The sequence below is a fragment of the Delphinapterus leucas genome, chromosome 7, assembly GCF_059928025.1.
Source record: "Delphinapterus leucas isolate spDelLeu-1000000601 "Yukka" chromosome 7, BTC_Dleu_Yukka2, whole genome shotgun sequence".
In the NCBI taxonomy this organism is placed as follows: domain Eukaryota; kingdom Metazoa; phylum Chordata; class Mammalia; order Artiodactyla; family Monodontidae; genus Delphinapterus; species Delphinapterus leucas.
The window spans coordinates 77320883-77346272 of record NC_143135.1 but is presented as its reverse complement, the minus strand read 5'-3'; the positions used below and the strand labels follow the sequence as shown (position 1 = coordinate 77346272).

The following is a 25390-nucleotide window of genomic DNA, read 5'->3' as shown; positions in this document are numbered from 1 at the left end:
AAGAAATTAAAGATGATACAAACAGATGGAGAGATATACGACATCCTTGGATTGGAAGAATCAATATTGTGAAAATGACTATACTACCCAAAGCAATCTACAGGTTCAATGCAATCCCTATTAAATTACCAATGACATTTTTTACAGAACTAGAACAAAACATTTCACAATTTGTATGGAAACTCGAAAGACCCTGAATAACCAAAGCAATCTTGAGAAAGATAAATGGAGCTGGAGGAAATCAAGCTCCCTGACTTCAGACTATACTAGAAAGCTACAGTAATCAAGACAGTATGGTACTGGCACAAAAACAGAAATATATCAATGGAACAGATTAGAAACCCGAGAGATAAGCCCATCCACATATGGCCACCTTATTTTTCATAAAGGAGGCAAGAATATAAAATGGAAAAAAGACAGCCTCTTCAATAAGTGGGGCTGGGAAAATTGGACAGCTACCTATGAAAGAGTGAAATTAGAACACTCCCTAACACCATACACAAAAATAAACTCAAAATGGATTAAAGACCAAAATGTAAGGCCACACAGTATAAAACTCTTAGAGGAAAATATAGGCAGAACACTCTATGACATAAATCACAGCAAGGTTCTTTTTGACCCACCTCCTAGAAAAATGGAAACAAAAATGAAAATAAACAAATGGGACCTAATGAAACTTCAAAGCTTTTGCACAGCAAAGGAAATCATAATCAAGACCCAAAGACAACCCTCAGAATGGGAGAAAATATTTGCAAATGAAGAAACTGACAAAGGATTAATCTCCAAAATTTACAAGCAGCTCATGTGGCTCAATATCAATAAAACAAGCAACCCAATCCAAAAATGGGCGGAAGACCTAAACAGCCATTTCTCCAAAGAAGACATACAGATGGCCAACAAACACATGAAAAGATGCTAAACATCACTAATTATGAGAAAAATGCAAATGAAAAGTACAGTGAGGTATCACCTCTCACCAGTCAGAATGGCCAACATCAAAAAATCTACAAACAATAAATGCTGGAGAGGGTGTGGAGAAAAGGGAACCCTCTTGCACTGTTGGTGGGAATGTAAATTGATACAGGCACTATGGAGAACAGTATGGAGGTTCCTTAGAAAACTAAAAATAGAATTACCATATGACCCAGCAATCCCACTACTGTGCATATAGGCAGAGAAACCCATAATTCAGAAACAGTCATGTACCATAATGTTCATTGTAATTCTATCTACAATAGCTAGGACATGGAAGCAACCTATGTGTCCATCAACAGATGAATGAATAAAGAAGAGGTGGCACATATATACAATGGAATATTACTCAGCCATTAAAAGAAATGAAATTGAGTTTTTTGTAGTGAGGTGGATGGACCTATAGTCTGTCATACAGAGTGAAGTAAGTCAGAAAGAGAAAAATACCGTATGCTAACACATATATATGGAATCTAAAAAAAAAGGTTCTCAAGAAGCTAGGGGCAGGACAGGAGTAAAAATGCAGACGTAGAGAATGGACTTGAGGACACGGGTAGGGAGAAGGGTTAACTGGGACGAAGTGAGAGAGTGGTATGGACATATATACACTACCAAATGTAAAATAGATAGCTAGTGGGAAGCAGCTGCATAGTACAGGAGGATCAGCTCGGTGCTTTGTGACCACCTAGAAGGGTGGGATAGGGAGGGAGGGAGGGAGATGCAAGAGGGAGGGGATATGGAGATATATGTATATGCATAGCTGATTCACTTTGTTATAAAGCAGAAACTAACACACCATTGTAAAGCAATTATACTCCAATAAAGATGTTAATAAAAAGAAGAAAGAGTGGGCTTCCCTGGTGGCACAGTGGTTGAGAGTCTGCCTGCCGATGCAGGGGACACGGGTTCGTGCCCCGGTCTGGGAAGATCCCACATGCCGCGGAGCAGCTGGGCCCGTGAGCCATGGCCGCTGAGCCTGTGCGTCCGGAGCCTGTGCCCCGCAATGGGAGAGGCCACAACAGTGAGAGGCCCGCGTACTGCAAAAAAAAAAAAAAAAAAAAAAAAGAAGAAAGAGTAACTGAGGTCACAAGGGACACCACTAGAACTGGAGACCAGCCATTTGTGATGTATTTCTTTTTCCTGTTTGGAACCATAATTCAGACTTATGTAAATATAACTTTCTAGAGATATGATCACATTTAAGTTTAAAACTCAGCACTATTTTGAGATAGATAGAAATTAAAGACATTTAAAATAGGATAAAATATTATTCTTTCAAATTAAAAAACGCAATTGGAGAAATATAGTTTTTAAAAATAAAGAATAACATTTTAAACAAACAATAATGTCAACATCCTATAAGAAATAAAACAACTGAAGAATATACTGTCAGTTTTCACTGCTTGGCAAAAAAACACATATGTCCCAGTGGTTATTAATCCTGTACTTGCCAAGACTTAAACTTATTTGAAATCCCCCAATCTATGTTGAATATCATATTTCCAACTTATTGTCTGTCACTTTGCTGGAAAAGAAAACAAATAAAAAATTAAAAATGACCCTTAACAGACTATTGGAATGGAAAATACCCAAACAACAAAGATCCATATTCTGATTTAACACAGAGAATTAGTAATGTACATACTACAAAGGCAAAATATAATAGCACCTCATTTCTCTAAAAGCTGAGGTGTCAGCCAAAATAAACATGTCAATATCAATTAACTGAAGCTCATAAATTTAATCATAAGAGTCTCTTAGGTCCTTATTCACATGAATTGTTATTAGATTCAGTTCCAACAAAATCCTTTGTTTACTTTGGTAATAATGTATTAGAAATATAAAAGAAGAAAGGTGAGGGAACTTCTAGAAAGAGAAAGACTAAAATCAAAAAGGAATAAATTTGGTGGGGAGGAGTCAGATGGCAGAATAGGAGGATTCGGAATTTGCCTCTCCTCACAAGTACATTAAGAATACATCTACAAATGGATCAATTCTCACAGAGCATCTGCTGAACACTAGTGGAAGCCCCTGGACACCTAAAAGGACAAGATAAATCCCCACACAACCAGGACAGATGAAAGAAAGAAAGAAAAAAAAGGAAACAGGAAGGAACCATCACCCCTGGCAGGGAACTGAAGGTGAGGAGAGGTTCCCACACTCACAAAAGCCCATTCATGGCAGGGAAATCAGCTGGGGCAGAAAGGGACCTTCAGGGGTTTGAAGGGAAATGCAGCAACTGGTCTGTGGAAGGCAGGACAAAGTAAGAACTGTGTGTATGGCCCATGCTGCTGCTCTGCACACCCCAGCCTGAGTTGTGTGTCTCCAGGTGGTGAGGGAGGCTGGGTGCTGGAAAGTGGGGTTTGGAGAGTGGATCCAGGGAGGGGACAGCTGCTGGCTGTGAAGAGACAGCCTGAAGGGACAGGAGTAAGGAGCTTCACAACCTGGAAAGTTTTCTGAAGAATCCTGGAGCACTATAGAAACAAGTTGCCATTGTTGAGTGGCATGCAAGGGGTGGGGCCGCCACTGCAACTCCCTTCCCCACCTACCAGCCCCCTGCCTCTGTGGGCACTGGGAGGGGCACCCGTCTGAGCAGGCCCACCCGCTCCTCAAGCCAAGGTCTCTTTGGTGCACAGGCTCCAGAGTCCTGAGCTCCACCACTGCCAAAGCCTCCTTTGAGTGCACATGGGGCCTGTTCACGATGCCCATGCCAAAGCCTCATCCAGAATCAGCCCCGGGCACCCCAGACTGAGACAGGAAGCCGCCAATGCTGGCGGGAGCTGAGTGCTAAAGCGTGGTGTTAGAAGAGTGGATGTGGGGAGAGGACTGCTGTTGGCTGTGCAGAGACAACTTGAGGAGACGGGAGTGAGGGGCTCCATGGCTGGAAATGCTGCTAGAGGAAGCATGGTCTGCCTTGGAAACAAGGTGCCATTGTTGAGTGGTGCACAAGGGGCAGGGTCACCATTGCAAAACCCTTCCCCACCTGCTGACCGCTGCCTCCATGGGTACTGGGAGGGACTCCCACCAGACACGTCCCAGTCTGTTGCATCTTCCTGCTGGTCTCTGCCACAAGCACTTTGCATGTGCCACAGTTGTGGCCTCCTTCTCCCTCCCTGGCCTGAACGAATAAGTGCCCCAATCAGACTGAGGGACCCAATTGGCCACTGCTCTTGCCTCTCTCTCACCTGGATGGCGAACAGAAACCTGAGGGTGGCCCACATGCAGAGGTGGGGCCAAAACCAAAACTGAGCCCCAGGAAGAGGAACGGAAATCTCTCTGTGCAGCTGCACAAGCCACAGATTAAATCCCAGTGATTTTCTTGGTAAACCCTGCACCTGTGGAATATCTGAATGGACACTGAGTACTCCCACAACTTAGACCGGTCTAACTTTGGCAGCTGTGGACTTTGGGGGCAAGTGCATGTGGGAGTTGGGCCAGGTCAGAGTCTGAGCTGCCCCCACAGTGGCCATGGCAGGTCCAGAGACCTACCTAGAGGTACAGGAGGGCCTCCTGGGGAGGTGGGGGTTGACTGTGGCTTGCTGTCAGTGGGGGGCAAGGACACTGACAGTGAAGGACTCAGGAAAATATTATTACTAGTATTATTTTTTCTCTCTTTTTCCTTTTTGTTTCATTTTGTTCTGTTGTTGTTTTCTGTTTTTTAATTATATTTTATTTGTTACTTACTTTTTCTTTACTTATTTCTTTTTTTGCTTTAATTTAAAAATTTTCAAAATATATTTTTAAATTAAAAATTTTTACTTTTTTGTTTTGTGATTTTTCTTGTTTTGTTTTTATCATTTTTGTTTAAGTTTTCTTTTTTTCAGCTTGCTTTCTGTTTTTGTTCTGTTCTTGGTTTTTGTTAGTTTTGTTTTTATTGTTAGTTTTGTTTTTATTGTTTGTTTTTGGGTTCTTTTGTGTGTTAGGTTGTTCTCTGAATTTTTGTTTTCTTTTTTTGGTTTTCTTTTCTTTCTTTCCTTGTTTCTTTCATTTTGTTTTTATCATTTGTCTTGGGTTTTGTTGGTCTTCTTTTCTTTTTCTTGGCTGTGCCACACAGCTTGCAGGGCCATGGTTCCCTAACGAGGGGTCAGGCCTGAGACTCACGGGTAAGAGCACCAAGTCCAAGATGCTGGAATGCCAGAGAATTTCCGGCCCCAGGGAGTATTAAACGATGTGAGCTCTCCTGGAGGTCTCCATCTCGACAGCAAGACCTGGCTCCACCCAACTGCCTGCAGGCACCAGTGTTGGACACCCCACACCAAACAACCAGCAAGACAATAACACAGCCCCATCCATTAGCAGACAGGCTGCCTAAAGTTGTACTAAACTCACAGACACCACAAAACACACTACCTGATGAGGCCCTGCCGATCAGAGGGACAAGACTCAGCTCCAGCTACCAGTTCAGGCACCAGTCCCTTCCAACAGGAAACCTACAAAAGCCCCTGGACCAACTTCACCCACCAGGGGGCAGACACCAGAAACAAGAGGAACTACAACACTGCAGCCTGTGGAAAGGAGACCACAAACACAGTAAATTAGATAAAATGAGATGACAGAGAAATAGGTTTTGGATGAAGAAGCAAGGTAAAAATCCACAAGACTAAATAAATGAAGAGGAAATAGGCAATTTACCTGAAAAAGAATTCAGAGTAATGATAGTTAAGATGATTCAAGATCTCAGAAATAGAATGCAGGCATGGATCGAGAACATACAAGAAATGTTTAACAAGGACCTAGAAGAACTAAAGAACAAACAAACAGTGAAGAACAACACAATAACTTAAATGAAAAATACACAAGAAGAAATCAATAGCAGAATAACTGAGGCAGAAGAATGGATAAGTGAACTGGAATATAGAATAGTGGAAATAAATGCCACAGAACAGAATAAAGAAAAAACAGGATGAAAAGAAATAAGATCAGTCTCAGAGACCTCTGGGACAACATTAACCCCACCAATATTCAAATTACAGGGGTCCCAGAAGAAGAAGAGAAAGAGAAAGGGTCTGAGAAAATATTTGAAGAGATTAAAGTGGAAAACTTCCCAAACATGGGAAAGGAAATAGCCACCCAAGTCCAAGAAGCCCAGAGAGTCCCATACAGGATAAACCCAAACACCAAGACACATATTAATCAAACTAACAAAAATTAAATACAAAGAAAAAAATTAAAAGCAGCAAAGGAAAAGCAAAAATAACATACAAGGGAATCCCCATAAGGTTATCAGCTGATTTTTCAGCAGAAACTCTACAGGCCAGAAGGCAATGGCAGGATATATTTAAAGTGATGAAAAGGAAAAACCTACAGCCAAGAACACTGTACCCAGTAACATTCTCATTCAGATTCTACAGAGACATCAAAAGCTTTATAGACAAGCAAAAGCTAAGAGAATTCAGAACCACCAAACAGCTTTACAACACATGCTAAAGAAACTTCTCTAGGCAGGAAACACAGGAGAAGAAAAACACCTACAAAAACAAAACCAAAACAATAAAGAAAATCGTAATAGGAACATATATATCGATAGTTACCTTAAATGTAAATGGATTAAATGCTCCAACCAAAAGACACAGACTGGCTGAATAAATACAAAAACAACATCCATATATATGCTGTCAATAAGAGATGCATTTCAGACCTAGGAAAACATACAGACTGAAAGTGAGGGGAAGGAAAAAGATATTCTATGCAAATGGAAATCAAAAGAAAGCTGGAGTAGCAATACTCACATCAGAAAAAATAGACTTTAAAATAAAGACTGTTATAAGAGACAAGGAAGGACACTACATAAGAATAAAGGGATCAATCCAAGAAGAAGATATAACAATTGTAAATATTTATACACCCACATAGGAGCACTTCAATACATAAGGCAAATGCTAACAGCCATAAAAGCAATTGACAGTAATACAATAATAGTGGGAGACGTTAACACTCTACTCACACCAATGGAGAGATCATCCAAACAGAAAATTAATAAGGAAACACAAGCCTTAAATCACACATTAGACCAGATAGACTTAATTGATATCTATAAGACATTCCATCCGAAAGCAGCAGATACACTTTCTTCTCAAGTGCACATGGATCATCCTCCAGGATAGGTCACATCTTGGGTCACAAATCAAGCCTTGGTAAATTGAAGAAAATCGAAATCATATCAAGCATCTTTTCTGACCACAATGCAATGAGGTTAGAAATCAATTACAGAAAATAAACTATAAAAATCACAAACACATGGAGGCTAAACAATATGCTACTAAATAACCAATGGATCACTGAAGAAATCAAAGAGAAAATAAAAAAATACCTATAAACAAATGACAACAAAAAGATGATGACCCAAATGCCATGGGACTCAGCAAAAGCAGTTCTGAGAGGGAAGCTTGTAGCAATACAATCCTAACCTCAAGGAACAAAAAAAAATCTCAAATAAACAACCTAACATTACACTTGAAACAACTAGAGAAAGAAGAACAAACAAAACCCAAAGTTAGTAGAAGGAAAGAAATCATAAAGATCAGAGCAGAAATAAATGAAATAGAAACAAAGAAAACAATAGCAAAGATCAATGAAACTAAAAGCTGGTTCTTTGAGATGATAAACAAAACTGATAAACCTTTAGCCAAACTCATCAAGAAAAAAAGGGAGCAGACTCAAATCAACAGAATTAGAAATGAAAAAGGAGAAGTAACAACTGACAGTGCAGAAATACAGAGGATCATGAGAGATTACTACAAGCAACTATATGCCAATAAAATGGACAATGTGGAAGAAATGGACAAATTCTTAGAAAAGCACAACCTTCTGAGACTGAACCAGGAAGAAATAGAAACTATAAACAGACCAATCACAAGTAATGAAATTGAAACTGTGATTAAAATCTTCCAACAGACAAAAGTCCAGGACCAGATGGCTTCACAGGTGAATTCTATCAAACATTTAGAGAAGAGCTAACAGCTATCCTTCTCAAACTCTTCCAAAAAATTGCAGGTGGAGGACCACCCCCAACCTCATTCTATGAGGCCACCATCACCCTGATACCCAAAGGTGACAAAGATATCACAAAAAAGAAAATTACAGGCCAATATCACTGATAAAAATAGAAGCAAAAATCCTCAACAAAATACTAGCAAGCAGAATCCAACAATACATTAAAAGGATCATACACCCTGATCAAGTGGGATTTATCCCTGGGATGCAAGGATCCTTCAATATATGCAAATCAATCAATGTGATACACCATATTAACAAATAGAGAAATAAAAGCCATATGATCATCTCAATAGATGCAGAAAAAGCTTTTGACAAAATTCAACACCCATTTATGATTAAAAAACTCTCCAGAAAATGGGCATAGAGGGAACCAGCCTCAACATAATAAAGGCCATATATGACAAACCCACAGCAAACATCATTCTCAATGGTAAAAAACTGAAAGCATTTTCCCTAAGTTCAGGAACAAGGCAAGGATGACCACTCTCACCACTTTCATTCAACATTGTTTTGGAAGTCCTAGCCACAACAATCAGAGAAGGAAAAGATATAAAAGGATTCCAAATTGGAAAGAAGTAAAACTGTCACTGTTTGCAGATGACATGATACTTTGCATAGAAAATCCTAAAGATGCCGCCTGAAAACTACTAGAGCTAATCAATGAATTCGGTAAAGTTGCAGGATACAAAATTAATACACAGAAATCTCTTGCATTCCTATACACTAATAACAAAAACTCAGAAAGAGAAATTAAGAAAACTATCCTATTTACCATTGCAACAAAAAGAGTAAAATACCTAGGGATAAACCTACCTAGGAGGCAAAAGACCTGTAATCAGAAAGCTATGAGATACTGATGAAAGAAATCAAAGACGACACAAACAGATGGAGACATATACCATGTTCCTGGACTGGAAGAATCAATATTGTGAAAATGACTATACTACCCAAAGCAATCTACAGATTCACTGTAATCCCTATCAAATTACCAATGGCATTTTATAAAGAATTAGAATAAAAAAATTTACAATTTGTATGGAAATACAAAAGACCCCGAATAGCCCAAACAATCTTGAAAAAGAAAAACAGAGCTGGAGGAATCAGGCTCCCGGACTTCAGACTATACTACTAAGTCATTAAAATAGTATGGTACTCGCACAAAAACAGAAATATAGATCAAGGGAACAGGATGGAAAGCCCAGAGATAAACCTAGGCACCTATGGTCACCTAATCTCTGATAAAGGAGGCAAGAATATACAATGGAGAAAAGATGCTCTCTTCTATAAGTGGTGCTGGGAAAACTGGACGACTACATGTAAAAGAATGAATTAGAACACTCCCTAACACCATACACAAAAATAAACTCAAAATGGGCTAAAGACCTAAATGTAAGGCTGGACACTATAAAAGTCTTAGAGGAAAACATAGGCAAAACACTCTTTGACATAAATTGCAGCAAGATCTTTTTTGACCCACCTCCTAGAGTAATGAAAATAAAAACAAAAATAAACAAATGGGATCTAATTAAACTTATTAGCTTTTGCACAGCAAAGGAAACCATAAACAAGATGAAGAGACAACCCTCAGAATGGGAGAAAATATTTGCAAACGAAGCAACTGACAAGGTATTAATCTCCAATATACACAAATAGTTCATGCAGCTCAATGTCAAAAAAAAAAAAACCAGAAAACAACAACCCAATCAAAAAATGGGCGGAAGACCTATACAGACATTTCTCCAAAGAAGACATACTGATGGCCAACAAACACATGAAAAGATGCTCAACATCACTAATTATGAGAGAAATGCAAATCACAAGTACACTGAGGTATCACTTCTCATCAGTCAGAATGGCCATCATCAAAAAAATCTACAAATAATAAATGCTGAAGAGGGTGTAGAGAAAAGGGAATCCTGTTACACTGTTGTTGGGAATGTAGATTGGTACAGCCACTATGGAGAACAGTATGGAGGTTCCTTAAAAAACTAAAAACAGAGCTACCATATGACCCAGTGATCCCACTACTGGGCATATACCCAGAGAAAAACATAATTTAAAAAGACACATGTGCCCCAATGTTCATTGCTGCACTATTTACAATAGCCAGGATATGGAAGCAAGTTAAATGTCCATCAACAGAGGACTGGTTAAAGAAGATCTGGTACATATATACAATGGGATATTACTCAGCCATAAAAAAGAATGAAATTGGGTCGGTTGTAGAATTGTGGATGGACCTAGAGAGTCATACACAGTGAAGTAAGTCAGAAAGAGAGAAAAAAAATATCGTATATTAACGCATATATGTGGAATCTAGAAAACTGGTATAGATGATCTTATTTACAAAGCAGAAATAGAGACACAGATGTAGAGAACAAACGTATGGATACCAAGGTGGAAAGCGGGGGGGGGGGCGATGAATTGGGAGATTGGGATTGATTATATACAGTATTGATACTACATATAAAATAGATAACTAATAAGAACCTACTGTATAGCACAGAGAACTCTACTAAATGCTTGCTCTGTGGTGACCTAAATGGGAAGGAAATCCAAAAAGAGGAGATATATGTATACATATAGCTGATTCACTTTGCTGTACAGTAGAAACTAATACAACATTGTAAAACAGTTATACTTCAATAAAAATTAAATTAAAAAAAATTCACCAAGCTTACCAGTTGAGGCTAGTACTGTAAACTAAATAAAGCTTAATAGCTCAAGGACAATACAGTAATATAACAGAATAGAATATTTGATGCCCATAATAATGATTCTAAGGCATAAAGAATAGATCAAACTGCATTTATCATAATTTGTATAAAAGATTACAGAAATATGCATTGCAATTTAGGAGGATTTATATTAATAATGTCAATAACATTTGCATAACTGATAAGTATTCCATTTCTGACAATGCTCTTCATGCACCACACATAACTGACCTTTGACTCCTATTGACCCTACCTACTCAATCCCGACTCTACCTTCATACTCTACCTTCATACCTTCTCTGGCTTAGATCACTATAACAGCTTTCTACCTGTCTTCTTTGCCTCCAGCCTGTGCTTTCAATTCATCCTCTACCCCTCTGCTACAATGAGATAAAATATAAACATAATCATGATACTTTTATGATTTCACTCTTTCAACAACCTCTCAGAGTCCTAAGGATAGGGTTTAATTTCTTCAGATTGACACAAAAGTTATTTTATGAAATGACTCCTATCATCTCTATAGCTTCCTTTCCTGATACCCTTCCACATTTTCCTGTGCCTAAATCACATAAAACTTTTGTCTTTTATTTCATAACATTAAGCTTTTTCACCTATTGTTCTCCTTTATCTCTCAAGTACCCTAACTCCTGGTTATCTAATAAGACTTTACTCTTCCAGGAGTTCTTCCTTGTCCTGCAGTATATGAGATGTACTTCTACAGCACCTTGTAGGTGACTCAATCATAGTATTTATTGCATAGCATTGCCATCCTTTATTACTTCACTATTAGTAAATTGAGGGCAAGAATCATGCATTTTATTTTTATCCTCTAGTATATGAAACCCAGTAAATGTTAGTTGAATGAATAAATGCTGTCCTGTATGACATTTTAAATGGTCAAAGATAACTTCTAAATATACTAAATTCCTTTAATTTTCCTTTAATACATTATGAATATATTATGGATAATATACCCATGGATATATAAACCCACTGATACCTGGATTTGAATCTGTTTATATTTTTTAGCTTATACCAAACTTCTATATATACAGGTTTGATTAATATGACTTATTGCTTAAAGTATAATTCCTTCTTATTTATTCTAAGGTACATTTTTCCTGCTTCATGGGGAACTCCAAACTCCATCATTCTCACGAATAGATAATGCAGCTACCCCATACTTCATGTTCACCAAGTAATTCATTCTGTGATTCTCTAGGTAATTTTTTTTTCTGCCTATAGGATATGTAAGGAATCTTTTTTAATTATAGATTTTAGTGATTCTTCCTAAGTGTTTGTCTCTCACCACTTGGTAGTGTTTCCTCTTCTCTTTATTTGGGCAGTTTTCCCCATTCTGTCAGTTTCTTTCTTATTCTGCCAGTTAGTTATATAGTCTGATCATCTGAACTTTTAAGCCTACATGCTTATATTATATTGTTTTAAAACTATCTGAAGGTTCCTTTTGAGTTCTTTACTTCTTAAAATTTATTTCAATTTATTTTCCTCATGAAGTCATGTTAAATTAGATTATTGACATTTCTAATGTTTAGTGATAAAATAGGTTAACCAAAATTATTTTTTTCTCCCAATATGATGTTTAATAATTGGTACTCAATTAGCTATGCTTGCTAATGAATAAATGCTTATTCACTAATTTATCAAAAGATAGTTCTAAACTTGAAAATTAAAAACAATGTAGGAAATAATTTAATTTTCTTTATGTGTGTATATATTAAAATTACTTGGTCCACAAAGCAGCCTACTAGAAAGTTACCTGAGGATGTGATCCAGCAATCTAATGTTATAAAACAAAACAAAAAAAGGGATGCTATGAGGCAAGAAACTGTGGCTCCAGTTCCTGAGACCAATAAAGGGAAGTCTCAGATGCCCGTTGTGCATTAGGTCTAAAAGGTAACCTGTATCTGTTGTAGCAGTACCTAGTGATGAAAGGAGGAGGACTTGGAGGGAAACAAAGGGGACTCCACTGTATGGACACTGAGGGACAGAATGGAAAACTTAAGAATGTGATAAAAACATACAAGAAAAATACTGGCAATAGAAATGCAAAAAATAATACATAACAAGAAAATTAAAATGTGTGTGATTTTAAGTGATTAATGCAAGTAAACAAAGAGCACTTGGTGCTATGAACATCTTTTGAGTACTATTGGGGAAACAGTACTGACAATGTCAAAGTATAAATTTGTCTCTTTTTGTAGAAAAAAACAGTGTTAGGAGAATATCTCTACTTGTAGGAAAAATATTTTTTTCTAAATTCTATGACCATAATATGAATAGACAGCATAAACTTAGATGATAAGCATAGATAGGCCAAAAAATCCATAATGATAGACATATTCTGAAATTCAGAAGTGTACAAATAATTTGGTCCCCTTTTAAAAGGTGAAATATAGAAACAAAAGATTAGTGTTTTAAAATAAATTTTTATGTGGCTTTACAAAAACAAAAAGGGTTTGTTTTTTTTTACACCTCTGTAGGGTGACAGAAAAATAAAATATAATCAAATTGTATTGGAAAATGTTCTGCCTCTTAGAATTTTAAACCAAAAATTTTCTTCTATATTTTCTACATCAGAATTCTTATGGGTGTTTGATGAGAGAAGACAGGTTGGAACTTTATGAATCAAATTCCATATGTAAAGCCTGCTATTTCATACAGCAAGACAATTATTAGAAAATATACAACTGACAAATATTAATTTATTAATCAATAAAATAAGCTTAATGAAGAGCACTATGTGACAAATACTTCTACATGCGTTCTCAACTATTCATCTCTAATATTACCTTTTTTGCTCTATGTAACAATTCCTTGAAAAATATTGTATTAATTCCAATCATAAATAAGAAACTGAAGCTCAAAGAGATTAAATAACTTGCTCTAACTCATGGAGCTAGGATTTAAACCTAGATCTCTGATTCCAAAGCCCATGACCCTTTCAACATATGATTATTCATTTTTATTGAACTCCTATCATGTGCCTCTTATAAGCTTCAGGAGCTGAAAGGTAGGAGAAAAACAGAAATACACAAATACAAAACAAAAACAAAAACAAGCTTCATTAAATACTTTCAACTACGCCAGGCAATATAGAGTTAGTCTAAAGATAATTCAGCGCCAGAAAAAAATTACAGATAAACAATTTTGTATTCCCCAAATGGGATTTGCAACATATGCCCAATGATGTAGTAATAAATTCTAGGGCTTTTCTACTATTCACCTATTGTAGAACTATGAACAAGGTAGCAAAAACAACAATAAAAATGGCATAACCACTCTGTATTAAAAAAATCTAATAATTCAAACACATCTTGAAAAATGTCAAGCAGGGATAGGATGGTTTGCATTTTTACTTTATTTAGTTTCCAGTTTATATTAGAAAGCATCTTTTTTCATGGCACTCATTTATAAAATTTTTTTAATCATATTTCCACAATTATTCATATTTTCCCCATTTTTCTGACTGGATGAATGAGGGTAGCACATATAGAAAAATTATATATAAGTAAATAATGAATTAAAATGAAATATGTTCTATTAGAGCCTAAATGCTAATTGGTAACCTTGTATCATAAAATGTTACAAAAATGAAGAATACTTTTTATAGTCATTTTAAGAAGTGAATATGACACTAATAAGTTCTATGACAAGAAAAGACTGCTACAGTCATGGTCAGTAAACTAGATGATACATCACTATCTTTGTGCTGTGGCAGAAAAACAATAAAATTTAAAAGCCACAAAAATCTTGATCAATTTTATAGATAAAACACTGTCATGACTTAGGTTCATAAAATGCTACAAAGTAGAGAAATGATTAATTTATGACTTTGAGTTTCTATGCTTCTGAATAAAATACAGTTACTTACTTTTTTCTCCGGTTTGACTCCACAAAATATTTACGTGCTTGATTTCGACATACTTTTTGTTGCTGTAGTAAGATTTGGCGCTCTTCTTCTAAATTTTTCTCAAAATGGATTTTCATATCTCTAATGGTAGCATAAAGTTAAGGACAGTGGTTTATGTCTTTACTGGATGAGTATCAGTGCTATCTGATAAGTACAATTACAGCCTCATACTAATGATGTAATGATTTTTTGTGGAACAATTAGTATGTGTACACATCAGTGTTAGTGTATGACCGGCACATGTTTTATATTAAAAAAACTCTTGGCTTGGTATTAGAACTGAAGATACATTTTACTTTCTTTGGGGAAAAAAATTAATTACTTTTAGACATCATGAGCCCAGATAAGGAGACTACATATCTTTTCATTCATTATACAGATATTTGAGTACTTATTAACAAGTTACTATCTTAGGCATGTATATAGAAAAATGAAAGAAGGTTATATCTCATTAATAGAAAGCCGATGAATTAAACGTTTCAGTAGATCCTTTAATCCATAGCATGAAAGTCATATTCAAATATTAAAAATCAAATAGCAATATAACTGGGAAGTTTGGGAATATAGTTTACTTAGTGATTTACTCATAAGTTAAAAAACAAACCATTAGGAAAACCATACACAGTAATGTTTACTCAGAATTTTGCCAAATATGGAGTATTTTAGTTATCCTAATTATCCATTCATTTGAAATTTACTGTATAAAATTAAACTTTCTTTAAATAAGTTGAATTGATATGGTTAATTGATGTCCGCACTTATTTAGTTACATTTCAACTAGCATTAATGAATGCCTTTACCAAATTTATCACAGTATTTTTCTGTTTTTAATGATTTTGAAGTTTTAGAAAGTGGTCATTCAATTACCATTTTCAGTACCTCATCATTAGATGTAGATGCGTACAAGATTGTACTGAAGTTATTTATTGCAGGGCATGCCTATTTGTCTTTTTAGAATAAATAGTGTGTTTAAATTTTCTCCCCTCAAAATAAAGGTATGAAATTCTCTTTAAGAGTTCTATTTAATCAAGATTTTTTTATATGTCATAAATATTAATGGTAAAACAGAATATAAGAAATACATTAAATAATAAATTATGCTATACATAAGTTGTTAATTCAAAATGTGTTAATTTTAGGATCCTGCAGTGCTTCAGCATCAACACAGTAAAAAAAACCTTATATATTTCAAAACAAGCACGTCTATTTGAACTTTTTGGTCATTTGAAACTTTGCTAATGGGAGCTTTCAATTATGTTGCTATTTAACCATTTTTATGCCATTGCTCATAATTTACCTGTATTAAAAATTTTGCACTACCTCACCATAAACAAATACACGCACTCACACACAATATTTTTACTTAAAGTTTCTTTTGAAGGATTTATAAAAATGAAACAGAAAGGGAAGCAACCTGTTTTTTGGTTTTTTTTGTTAGCATAGAAACAGCTAAAGATTTAGCTTGTTCTCTTCTAATAGAGTACTTTATTAGAAGGAGTCAGACTTTAACAAGATGGCTAACTACGAAGTCACAACATGGCAGTGGAGGAAAGTGCAACTTCCTTTCAGGGTACCCAAGAGCAACATTGTCGGGGGAGAAAAGGGAGACATTGCTTTGGCTCAGGTGAGAAATATGCAGGACTATGATGCATGTGGAGATAATTCTGTTCTCTGTTTAACATGCTTGAAGTCTCACCACAGGAACATAAAGAAAATCACAAATGTAACATTTGTAATAATGTTCTGACAACTATATATTGTTAGATTTAATTAAATGTCTCTTACTCTATATAATATACACACGTATTATATATAATACATGTATAATATTGCCTGCTGAGTTGTAAAAAATACCGCTGCCTTTGCATCTCTTCAAAGTATGGTATCCAAATTTAAAAAATATTAGATGGCTGGTTAAACTTTTATTTTTCATACAAGCTGTGTTGTAAAGGTAAGATATTTCCATAAGAATCACTGTTAAATACTTGTTCAAAGGAAGGTAATTTTTATATATTTAACAGTAAAATAACCAACCAACAACAAACCCAAGAATACTACGGGCACGTAATACATAATGATTATAATTTAAAAGCATAGCCTAATCTACCCCACCTCATCCTCATCTCTTCTTCTCCCAATTTAGTCTTTTTCTAATTGTAGCTCATTTAGGTTGTTTTAAATATGTTACCATCACTAATAACTATGAATCATATAACCCATATTCTTGTCAAGTTTATTAGAGCCATCCAGATTCTTTTTCTTCTTCTCTGTACCTCTCCACAGACTTGGCTCAGATGTTCTAAATCCCTTGCCTGGACTACTTCAGTAGTCTTCTAACTCATCTTATTACAGTACTCCTAAACTTGCCGTCCTCCATTTGAACCTCCACAAAACCAGCTAAACAGAAATCTAACTGGGTTTCTCATTCTTTGCTATTCTCTAAAATCTCCCTATCACCTTCATGATGCATTAAAAATTTCTTGGAATATACAGCATTTTATAATCTGGTCTGTTTTTTCAACTTCATTTTTCAACATTTCCCTGCATGTCTCCGATGCTCAGCCATACTAAGATACTTATTAACAGAACAAGCCATGATGTAGCATGCCATTATCTTTTGGCACTTGCTGGCTAATTCTACTCATCCTTTCAGGGACACCTCAAGAAGTCCCTCCCCTGTGAAGCTTTTTCTAACCCTCACTGGATGACTTGACACCCTCATGGGTACGTCATATGTGTCTCCTCTGTATTTCTGTAACTCCAATGCCTGGCATGGTGCTTAGAATATGGTAATGGCTTAATAAAAGCTTACTGAATGACTTCCTTGGAGAAAATTCTCAGTAGATAAACTAGGACAAAAGGTATACACATTTTTATAGCTTTTAGTGCCTCACAGACAAATTGGTTTCTAAAAGGGTTCTATAAATCTACATGTCATTAGAAATATATGAACATGAGTTTCTACACCTCACGAGCATAAGGTAGTACTTTTTTTATAGAAAGACCGAATGGAAAGTCATGTTTTATTATGTATGTATTAGCAAAATAGAATAATTGCCATGTTGGGCAACTAATTTTTATTTTCCTCTTTGGTGAATCGTTAGTTCAGAGTCACTGGACATTTATCTATTGAGAATGTCATTTAAAAAATCAATTTCAGTAAATTCAATAGAGATAGAATAGTGTAAATATTAACCTCTATCATAGTTACTACAAGTATTTTCCCCAGATAATTTGTTTTATTTAATTATACAATTTCCCCTTACACTGAAGTTTTAAATTAATGAGTTATCTTTGAGATATTTTTCACTTGAAATTGATTCTTTCTTTTCAAAAGGTAAAGTTACTATACCTTCAAACTATGAAAGTGTTGAAGTTCTATTTTCTGTCAGTTTTCCTTTATGATTTTGTACTTATTTTTATATTTACCCTTTTTATCAGTTCAAGCATATTTTGGAATTTAGTGTAAAATGTGACTCAAGATAGAGATGGTGAATTTAGACTATAATTTTTTAGAGGTTTGACTAAGGAGACAGGAGATATTAGAACACAGTTAAAAGGGTTTGATTGTTAGTTTTAAGGATAGTTAAGACCAGAGCATGTTTACAGGCTGTAGGGAAAGAAGGCTATTTGACAAAAGTTGTAAGTAAATTGTAAGAGAGAGAGAGGATAATTTACAATCCAGGGTTACTGAGAAGAGAGGTGATGAAAATAGGGCACAAGTGAATGGATTCACCTTCTACAGTAAAAGTGATATCCCATCAGTGAGCCTGGAATAAAAACAGGGTAGGGGATTGAGGGTGGTGATGGGAGTAAGGTTTGTGTTGTTTGTTGGGAGGGACCTGAGGGAGTTCATGGCATCCATTCTCTTATGAAGTATTGTAGTAAGACAGTCTACTGCGAGTGACGGGAGGTGATCAAGATCTGCCACAGAAACTAATTAAGAGGAACAAGAGAGAACCCTGTTCTTGTTCTGGTGAAGCTGGAAACCATCAAGCTGTAGCGGTTTTGTGATTTTTTCTCTGACAGCATTGAAGGAGCGAAGGAGTAGAGAAATAGGGTTGTAGTAGTTACTGGGTGGTTGAGGAAGAATAGGAGTGCAAAGAACCAAGGATGTTGGTGAGAGAATATGTGTAGATAATTAAGAATAGGGTGTAAACTGGGTAGGGAATAAAGAGAGGCAAAGTGGGGGCTAGGATAAAATGCAAGGGGAAAAGACTGGAGATATTTATGAGAAAATAAGAGGCATAGTGTGAAGGGGACATGAAAGAACTTCACTTTTTTATTCTATTTCTATATATATTTGAATTATTTTAAGAAATTGAAATTATAGAACTTCAGCTAATTTTAATTAGATGAACTTAAGGTTTTGTTCCTTGCCTTTAGAGTCAGGGAATTCTAACTTGAGTGAGAGAACTTCAACAGAAAGCTGGATGGCCTCTGAGTATTGAATTCATATTTGGAAATCACATGTAGAAATTTTACCAAGCCACTTGCTTATTTAAAGTCTGCAGTTCATTTTTTAAATTTAGTCATTAATTCAATAAATTTGCATACCTACTTTGTACCAGGTATCCAATATGAAACATTACAGATACTAAGAACATCCAAAATAATACAAAAGGTGCTTAAGTGTTTCTCCAACTAGTAACATAATGATATTCTTGATTTAGTGTCATAGTCTTTATTACGTTCAAAAGAATTCCTCTATCCCAATTTAAATATATATACTAATTTTATATATACTAGCAAATATATATATATATATAAACTAGCAAAAAGTATATATACTTATATATACATACAGATGCATATATATACACACATACTAGCAAAAGTTGTTGGATTTTAGCAAAGCTCTGGACATCTATTGAAATGATCATCTACAACTTTCTTAATTTTAACTATATATTTATAATTCAAGTATATTTTTAGCAATACATTTCTTTATAGGAAACCAACATAATTCTGGAATTATGTCTATTTGGTTTTGTTCATTTGAGGTACTGCTGAATTTATTTACAAATATTTCCTTTGTTGTATCAATATTCATACCTCATAAATTTAAAAATATTAAGTTTATGACCATTTCACTAATGAAAATGATGGAAAGATACACTTTGTCAATGAGCCACTTACAGTGCTTTCCTATTTTCTGATTTAGCTATAAATCAGAGTCGGTGTAATAGGAGTTCGGGGTCCAAGAAAATACAATGTCAAGGGGACAGAATCAAATCCATACAGAAAGCAATACAGTTTATTTCAGATTACTTCTTGAGCGAGGACAGTTTTGAGAAGTAGTAAGGGCAAAAGCTAAAGTGAATGGAGTTAATAATGAATAGATGAAAAGAATTAGAAGCTGCTATTGCGGTTAGGGTTTCTGAGAAGTTGACTAAAGAAAGAAAAGACAGAAGGGTTAAAAGCTTGAGGAAAGCATGATCAGAGGGGGGGATATTTTACCATCAGTTAAGCTTTGTACATATCTGTCTTCCTCACTAGAGTTGTATCCCAAGCACCTAGTTAAAGAGCAGGCACTAAATGAAAATTGATTGACTTGCTTTTAAAAGTGCAACATCCCAGAAGTGGAAGACAATAAGGATAAGAAAATGGGGTTTAACTTGAAAAGTGAAGACACTCCATTCTCTGACAAGAATGAAGATGATTATACAGCACCATCACTACCAACCAAGTCCTTTGAGAATACAAAGGTTACACTTTAATTATCATAACATTCTCTGAAGGAATAAACATGGTTTACATATTTTGAAAACAAAACTCTTTCAATTTTCTACAATGCAACCAACAGCAATCTCAAAGGTGGGCTAGACCAATTCTTAGGGACAGGTCAGAGATAATCCAGTGCGAAGCCTCCGGGTCCTTTGCTTCTAATTTTCTGTCTGTTGTCTCTCTGACAACAGCCTGGGCAGAGGATGGAAAACAAATTAACCAACTGTGTTAGGCTTTAGCAGCTCTGGTAAATAAATTAGGGAAGTGCTAGGTTAACTGTTAAAACGGACTGTTTCAGGAGAGCAAAACATTTTACCTATTTGTGGAATTCTTTTCTCCAAGCAGCATGCTTAATCAGGGTGTGGATAATATGAAGTAAAGAGCATAATGGCATAACTCTAGAAGACAAAACAATCCCCATAGAACACACGGTTGATCTATTTGAAAACTCACAAAAAATTTACACCAAAGTTGAATGGGGGTGAGATAACAAGGTGGCCGGGAAAGCGGTCCTAGAATAGGATAAAATGGTATTTCAGGTTTAAGGGGAGCAACGACAGTTACTGAATCAAATATCCGCACTAAGATGACTAGCTAGTTTCTATCACCTTGCATCTGTGATAATGGGAATCTAATGGGAAAAAAGATGGGCCCCGCTTCCAACATCGCTACGCCGGCAGCCACGGCTGGAAGGATACAGGTAAGCGCCAGGTCGGTGACGCCCGCCGCTCAACCGAGGGCTGAGGGGGGCTCTGACGCGGGTGTCCGAGGATTCAGTGCCCAGTCTCGAGACCGCGCTCCGGGCTCCGGGCCTCCCGGTCATCATCCTTCATTCACCTCAGCGCCGCCTCTCGGCTCGCCCCTAGAGCCTCCCTCATGGCAGCTCCGGCTTCATCCTCCTCCGCCCCTCCCTGCACTCCGTCTCTCAGGCCCCGCGTCACTGCGGCGGGAAGGTTGGCCGCGGCAGCTCCGGTTCACGCACAGTGGCGCTCTTGGCTGTGGTGGCGCCGGCAGCTGCAGCAGCGGCGACCTTGCCTGGCAATGTCAGAGGTGGCGGCCGCGACCCCAACGCCTCCGCCATGTTGACAGCCAACCGACGCCGCGTCCTTCGCGACGGCTACCAGGGTGTGGGGGCGGGGCGCCAGAGGCAGCCAATAGGAGGAGCGGACTACCGCCTACTCCCCCCCACCCCTCTGAGCTGACTGCGGGCGGCGGCCGGGAACCCTAGCATCCTCAGGGACGGAAGTCTTCGCAGGAATGCGGAGCTGACTTGTTCCTCGGAGCCTGACTCCGTTCTACCTCCGTTTTTATGATGATGTTTTCGTGAGGGTATTGAGAGTGATGAAAGACAGTGAGACGCAGAATCTTCAGATACAGGCAAACGCCACCGTGGGGATTCTGAAATGATTGCCTCGGGGATAATTCAGGGTAGGATTTGTTGTTTAACTACCGAGTCCTGCTGTGGGGTTTGAGTTGTGTCTTTCTGGAGCATCACTATCCCCAAACACCATCTCTTTTAAAAGGCTTTGTGGAGTGGAAATTTCCTTTCTCTACATTCTCTCACTCACTCCCTGACGCTTCTGCCATTCCGTCTGCAAGTCGTCCTCCTTGCCATTTCCCTACGTCGCATTTCAAAGGCTTTTAATGGTGCCAGCCTTGCTGCCAGATTCTGGAAATAGATCATCGGCGGCCAGGAAAGTAGTGCAGATTTAATTCAGTAATCTCCTGGGAAGATATGCCAAAAGAGATCATCATATTGAAATTGTTTCAAGCTCTTATGGAAAATTGGATATTTTAGCCACCAGGTTTAGTGGTTTTGCAAGTAAAAATTTGAAAAAAGGCTGAAACTCCTTTTTGGAGTTCATTTTAAAAGTACATATAAATTCTGACTGTATTTCAGCCAGGTTTTTTTGTTTTTTCTTTCTTTCTTTTTGTGTGGAAAAAACTCCCAGATTGGAAGCAGAATGTACAAACAGAATAAAAATCACTCGCCCACCATTCAAATGCCTCTGTCTTTGTGAATCAATTTGTTCATTTTTAGAGTTCAAATAATAAACTTTTCCAGTTGAAGCTATTTAAAACAGAGTTTTTGCAAAGTTGGATACAATGACTCAAATTGGAATGTGTTCTGGTGACTGAGATTCAAAAGTGCCACAACAAATCCAGTTTTGAGTTAAAACACAAAACACATAAGCCCCCTTCAGGACCATGCCAAGAGGGTAGAATAGATAATCTTGACAAAGAAAGGCTAAATGTGTATACTGGGATGATTAGCTATCTTTGCAAATTTTTAACTGGCCTAGTCACAGGAATTTAAGTTGATTCTATTCCCACTGCTATCATCACAAGTCTGTTTCTCCAGGGCCAATTTGAGAGAGAGTAAGCAAAGTAGGGCAGTGTAAAGTGCAAATAAAAATGAGAAGGTTGTGCTTACTGTTTGAAGTATTTGGGCATGGTTAGCCTTCCTGAAAGTCTAGTTTTTTCTATATTATTAATTTGATATCTCATCACTCATAGTCACCTTATTGCTTTGTCACATGGTGTATTAGCATTAAGAAGCATAACTTGGTTTCTTAGTTGCTTACAGATGTTTACTCTTATAATCATTCTTCATTCAAATATTGCTTTACAATGATACCCAAGAAAAAAGAAAATTTAAACACAATGTTACCAACTTTTTAAAAAATTACAGATCTATTTTTTCACCTTTAAATTATTTATTTCTTTCTTCAAAATTTTAAGCAGGTTTTTCATGTTTTATTTAAGTTGTACAGTCCTTTATTAAGTTGTATTGATTCTAAAAAAAAGGCTTTAAGATTAGATATTTGGATAATAGAAAGATAATTTGAGACATAAGTTTTTTCTCTTGGCAGGAAAGATAAGTATGATTTAAGCAATAAAAAAGAGTATTACATTAAAGTCTCTCTATTTTTTTAAAGAGACATATGAATTAAATATAATGGTTAACTTTTCACACTTCAAAAACCATAAAATAATTCATTCTTTTATGAAGGAAATAAATATTGAGCACCTACTATGTGCCAAGCACTTTCTAGGTGCTGGGATACAGTAGTGAGCAAAACTTCAAAGTCCCTATGCTCATTAAGCTTACATTTATTTTTCTTTCCTACTAGAATATATGAGGTAGTGAAAAGTGCTATGAGGAAAAATGGAGTAGTATAGAGGGATAGAGACTGATGTCAGTTCTATTTTAGATAAGGTGCTCAGGGAAGGCCTCCAAGGAAGGGAAATTAGGGCAGAGGTCTGAATGAAGAAAGAAGGTTGCCACTCAAATATTTGGATGAAGAATATTATCTAGAAGCAGTGGGTACTTTAAATACAAAAGGCTCTGAGGGCAGAATTTTATTTGATATGTTCAAGGAACAGCAAGAAGACCACTGTATCTAGAAAAGAGTGGGGTAGGGGAAGTGTGCTAGGACTTGAAATTGGAACAGTGCATGGGGGATATCCTTCTAGTGCAGTGGAGACTTATGTAGTATACAAGGGATTAATATAAAATCCAGCTTCCAGTGGAGGGAAAGCCATTGGAGACTTTTGAGTAGGAGAGTAAGATCTAATTTAATCTTTCAAAAGGATCACTCTAGTGGCTATGGAGAAACTAGGCTACAGTCGATAAGGCTAGAAACGAGACTTGATTGAATGTTGTAATGGTAGGCTGGGTGAGAGATTATGGCGGCTTGGACTAGGATGGTAGTAATAGAGGTGGCAAGAAGTCTTCCAGATTTTAAACTTGAGCCAGTAAGATGTGTTGATGCATGGTTGTGGCAAGTGAGTGGAATTTTTTAAAAAAGTGTCAAATGTGACTCTCAGATTTGGAGCTGGAACCAACTGCCTAAAGTGTATTGCCATTTCCTAAAATGGGGAGGAGTAGGTTGAGGGTGGGAGAAAGAATAAGATTTAGGTTTCAAATATGTTAAATGTGAGATGCCTATTAGACACCCAACTTCATTAACATGGTTTCAGAAATTGTTAATGATGTTTTGTTTACAAAAGAAAATATAATAACCAATTTATGTTTACAAAACATGTTCACGTAATTTATCTAATTTGGATACCATTATAAATAACATTGTGAATTATGTGAGGCAGCATGTGATGGACAATTTCTTGAGCTTTCACTTTCATCTTGGCTGAGGCTATTTTTTCTTCTGCTGAAGTATTTTCTTGCTGAGGCTATTACTTTTTCTGTTGAAGTATTTTCTTGCTCAAGTAAGAATTTCCTGAATTTGTCTCTGGGCATGCTGTGAAAGAATAAAGTATATTAATGTCTGACTGATTTAAAATTGCTAAAGTTCTGCCATCTTCTTTTCAATTTTATGAGACGTCAACTAGAAATTTAAGATTAAAGATACATACTCGTCTAGTTCTAATATAGATTTTAAAGGTCATCAATATTGCCAGCAATGTTAGAACTGTATTTTAGAGCAAGTCAAATAATAATGATGATAATAATAAAAAAAATAATAATTATACCACTTAACACTTGAGTACTTGTCGTGTCTCTTGCACTGTGCTAAGTGCTTACATATATTAAATAACTGAATCCACACAACAATCCTCATTCTACAAAGAAAGTAAGCTATAGTGATATTAGGTAATTTTGCCCAAGTTTCCAGAGCAAGGGAGTGGTGAGTCAAGATTCACCCAGGCATTCTGGTACCAGAGCCAGCACTCCCAACCCCCACCCAAGCTGCCTCACTGGAGAAACTGAGAAATTTTCAGTAGAATAAGAGATAAGAGTGTTTGCATTTAAATAGTGCGTGAGGATGTAAAGTCAGAAAATAGATAATTTGTTTAAGATATTACTTCATTAATTGATATCCTAGTGCCTATACCATACCAATCACTATGCAAGTACCATAAAAACTATGATCTCTGCCCTGTTGTTCTTGGGCTAGGAAAGGAAATGGATAAAATAATACCTTGAATAGGAAGCAAGACTCAGGAAAATCTTAATTTTAGGATAGTGAAGACTTAGGCATGCTTAAGTGGTGAAAAACAGGAGCCACTATCATGGAGAATT

General features: G+C 36.5%; 1 protein-coding gene across 1 annotated transcript in view; it reads right to left on the bottom strand.

Moving 5' to 3' along the window:
• CEP126 (centrosomal protein 126) overlaps positions 1–21366 on the bottom strand; it is a 92084-nt gene extending 70718 nt beyond the window's left edge. The window contains 2 exon segments of the mRNA XM_089915877.1: positions 14581–14700; positions 21045–21366. Of these exon segments, the coding sequence (XP_089772003.1) occupies positions 14581–14700; positions 21045–21172 (248 nt within the window). The 5' untranslated portion in view covers positions 21173–21366.
• Positions 21367–25390: the final 4024 nt, after the last annotated feature.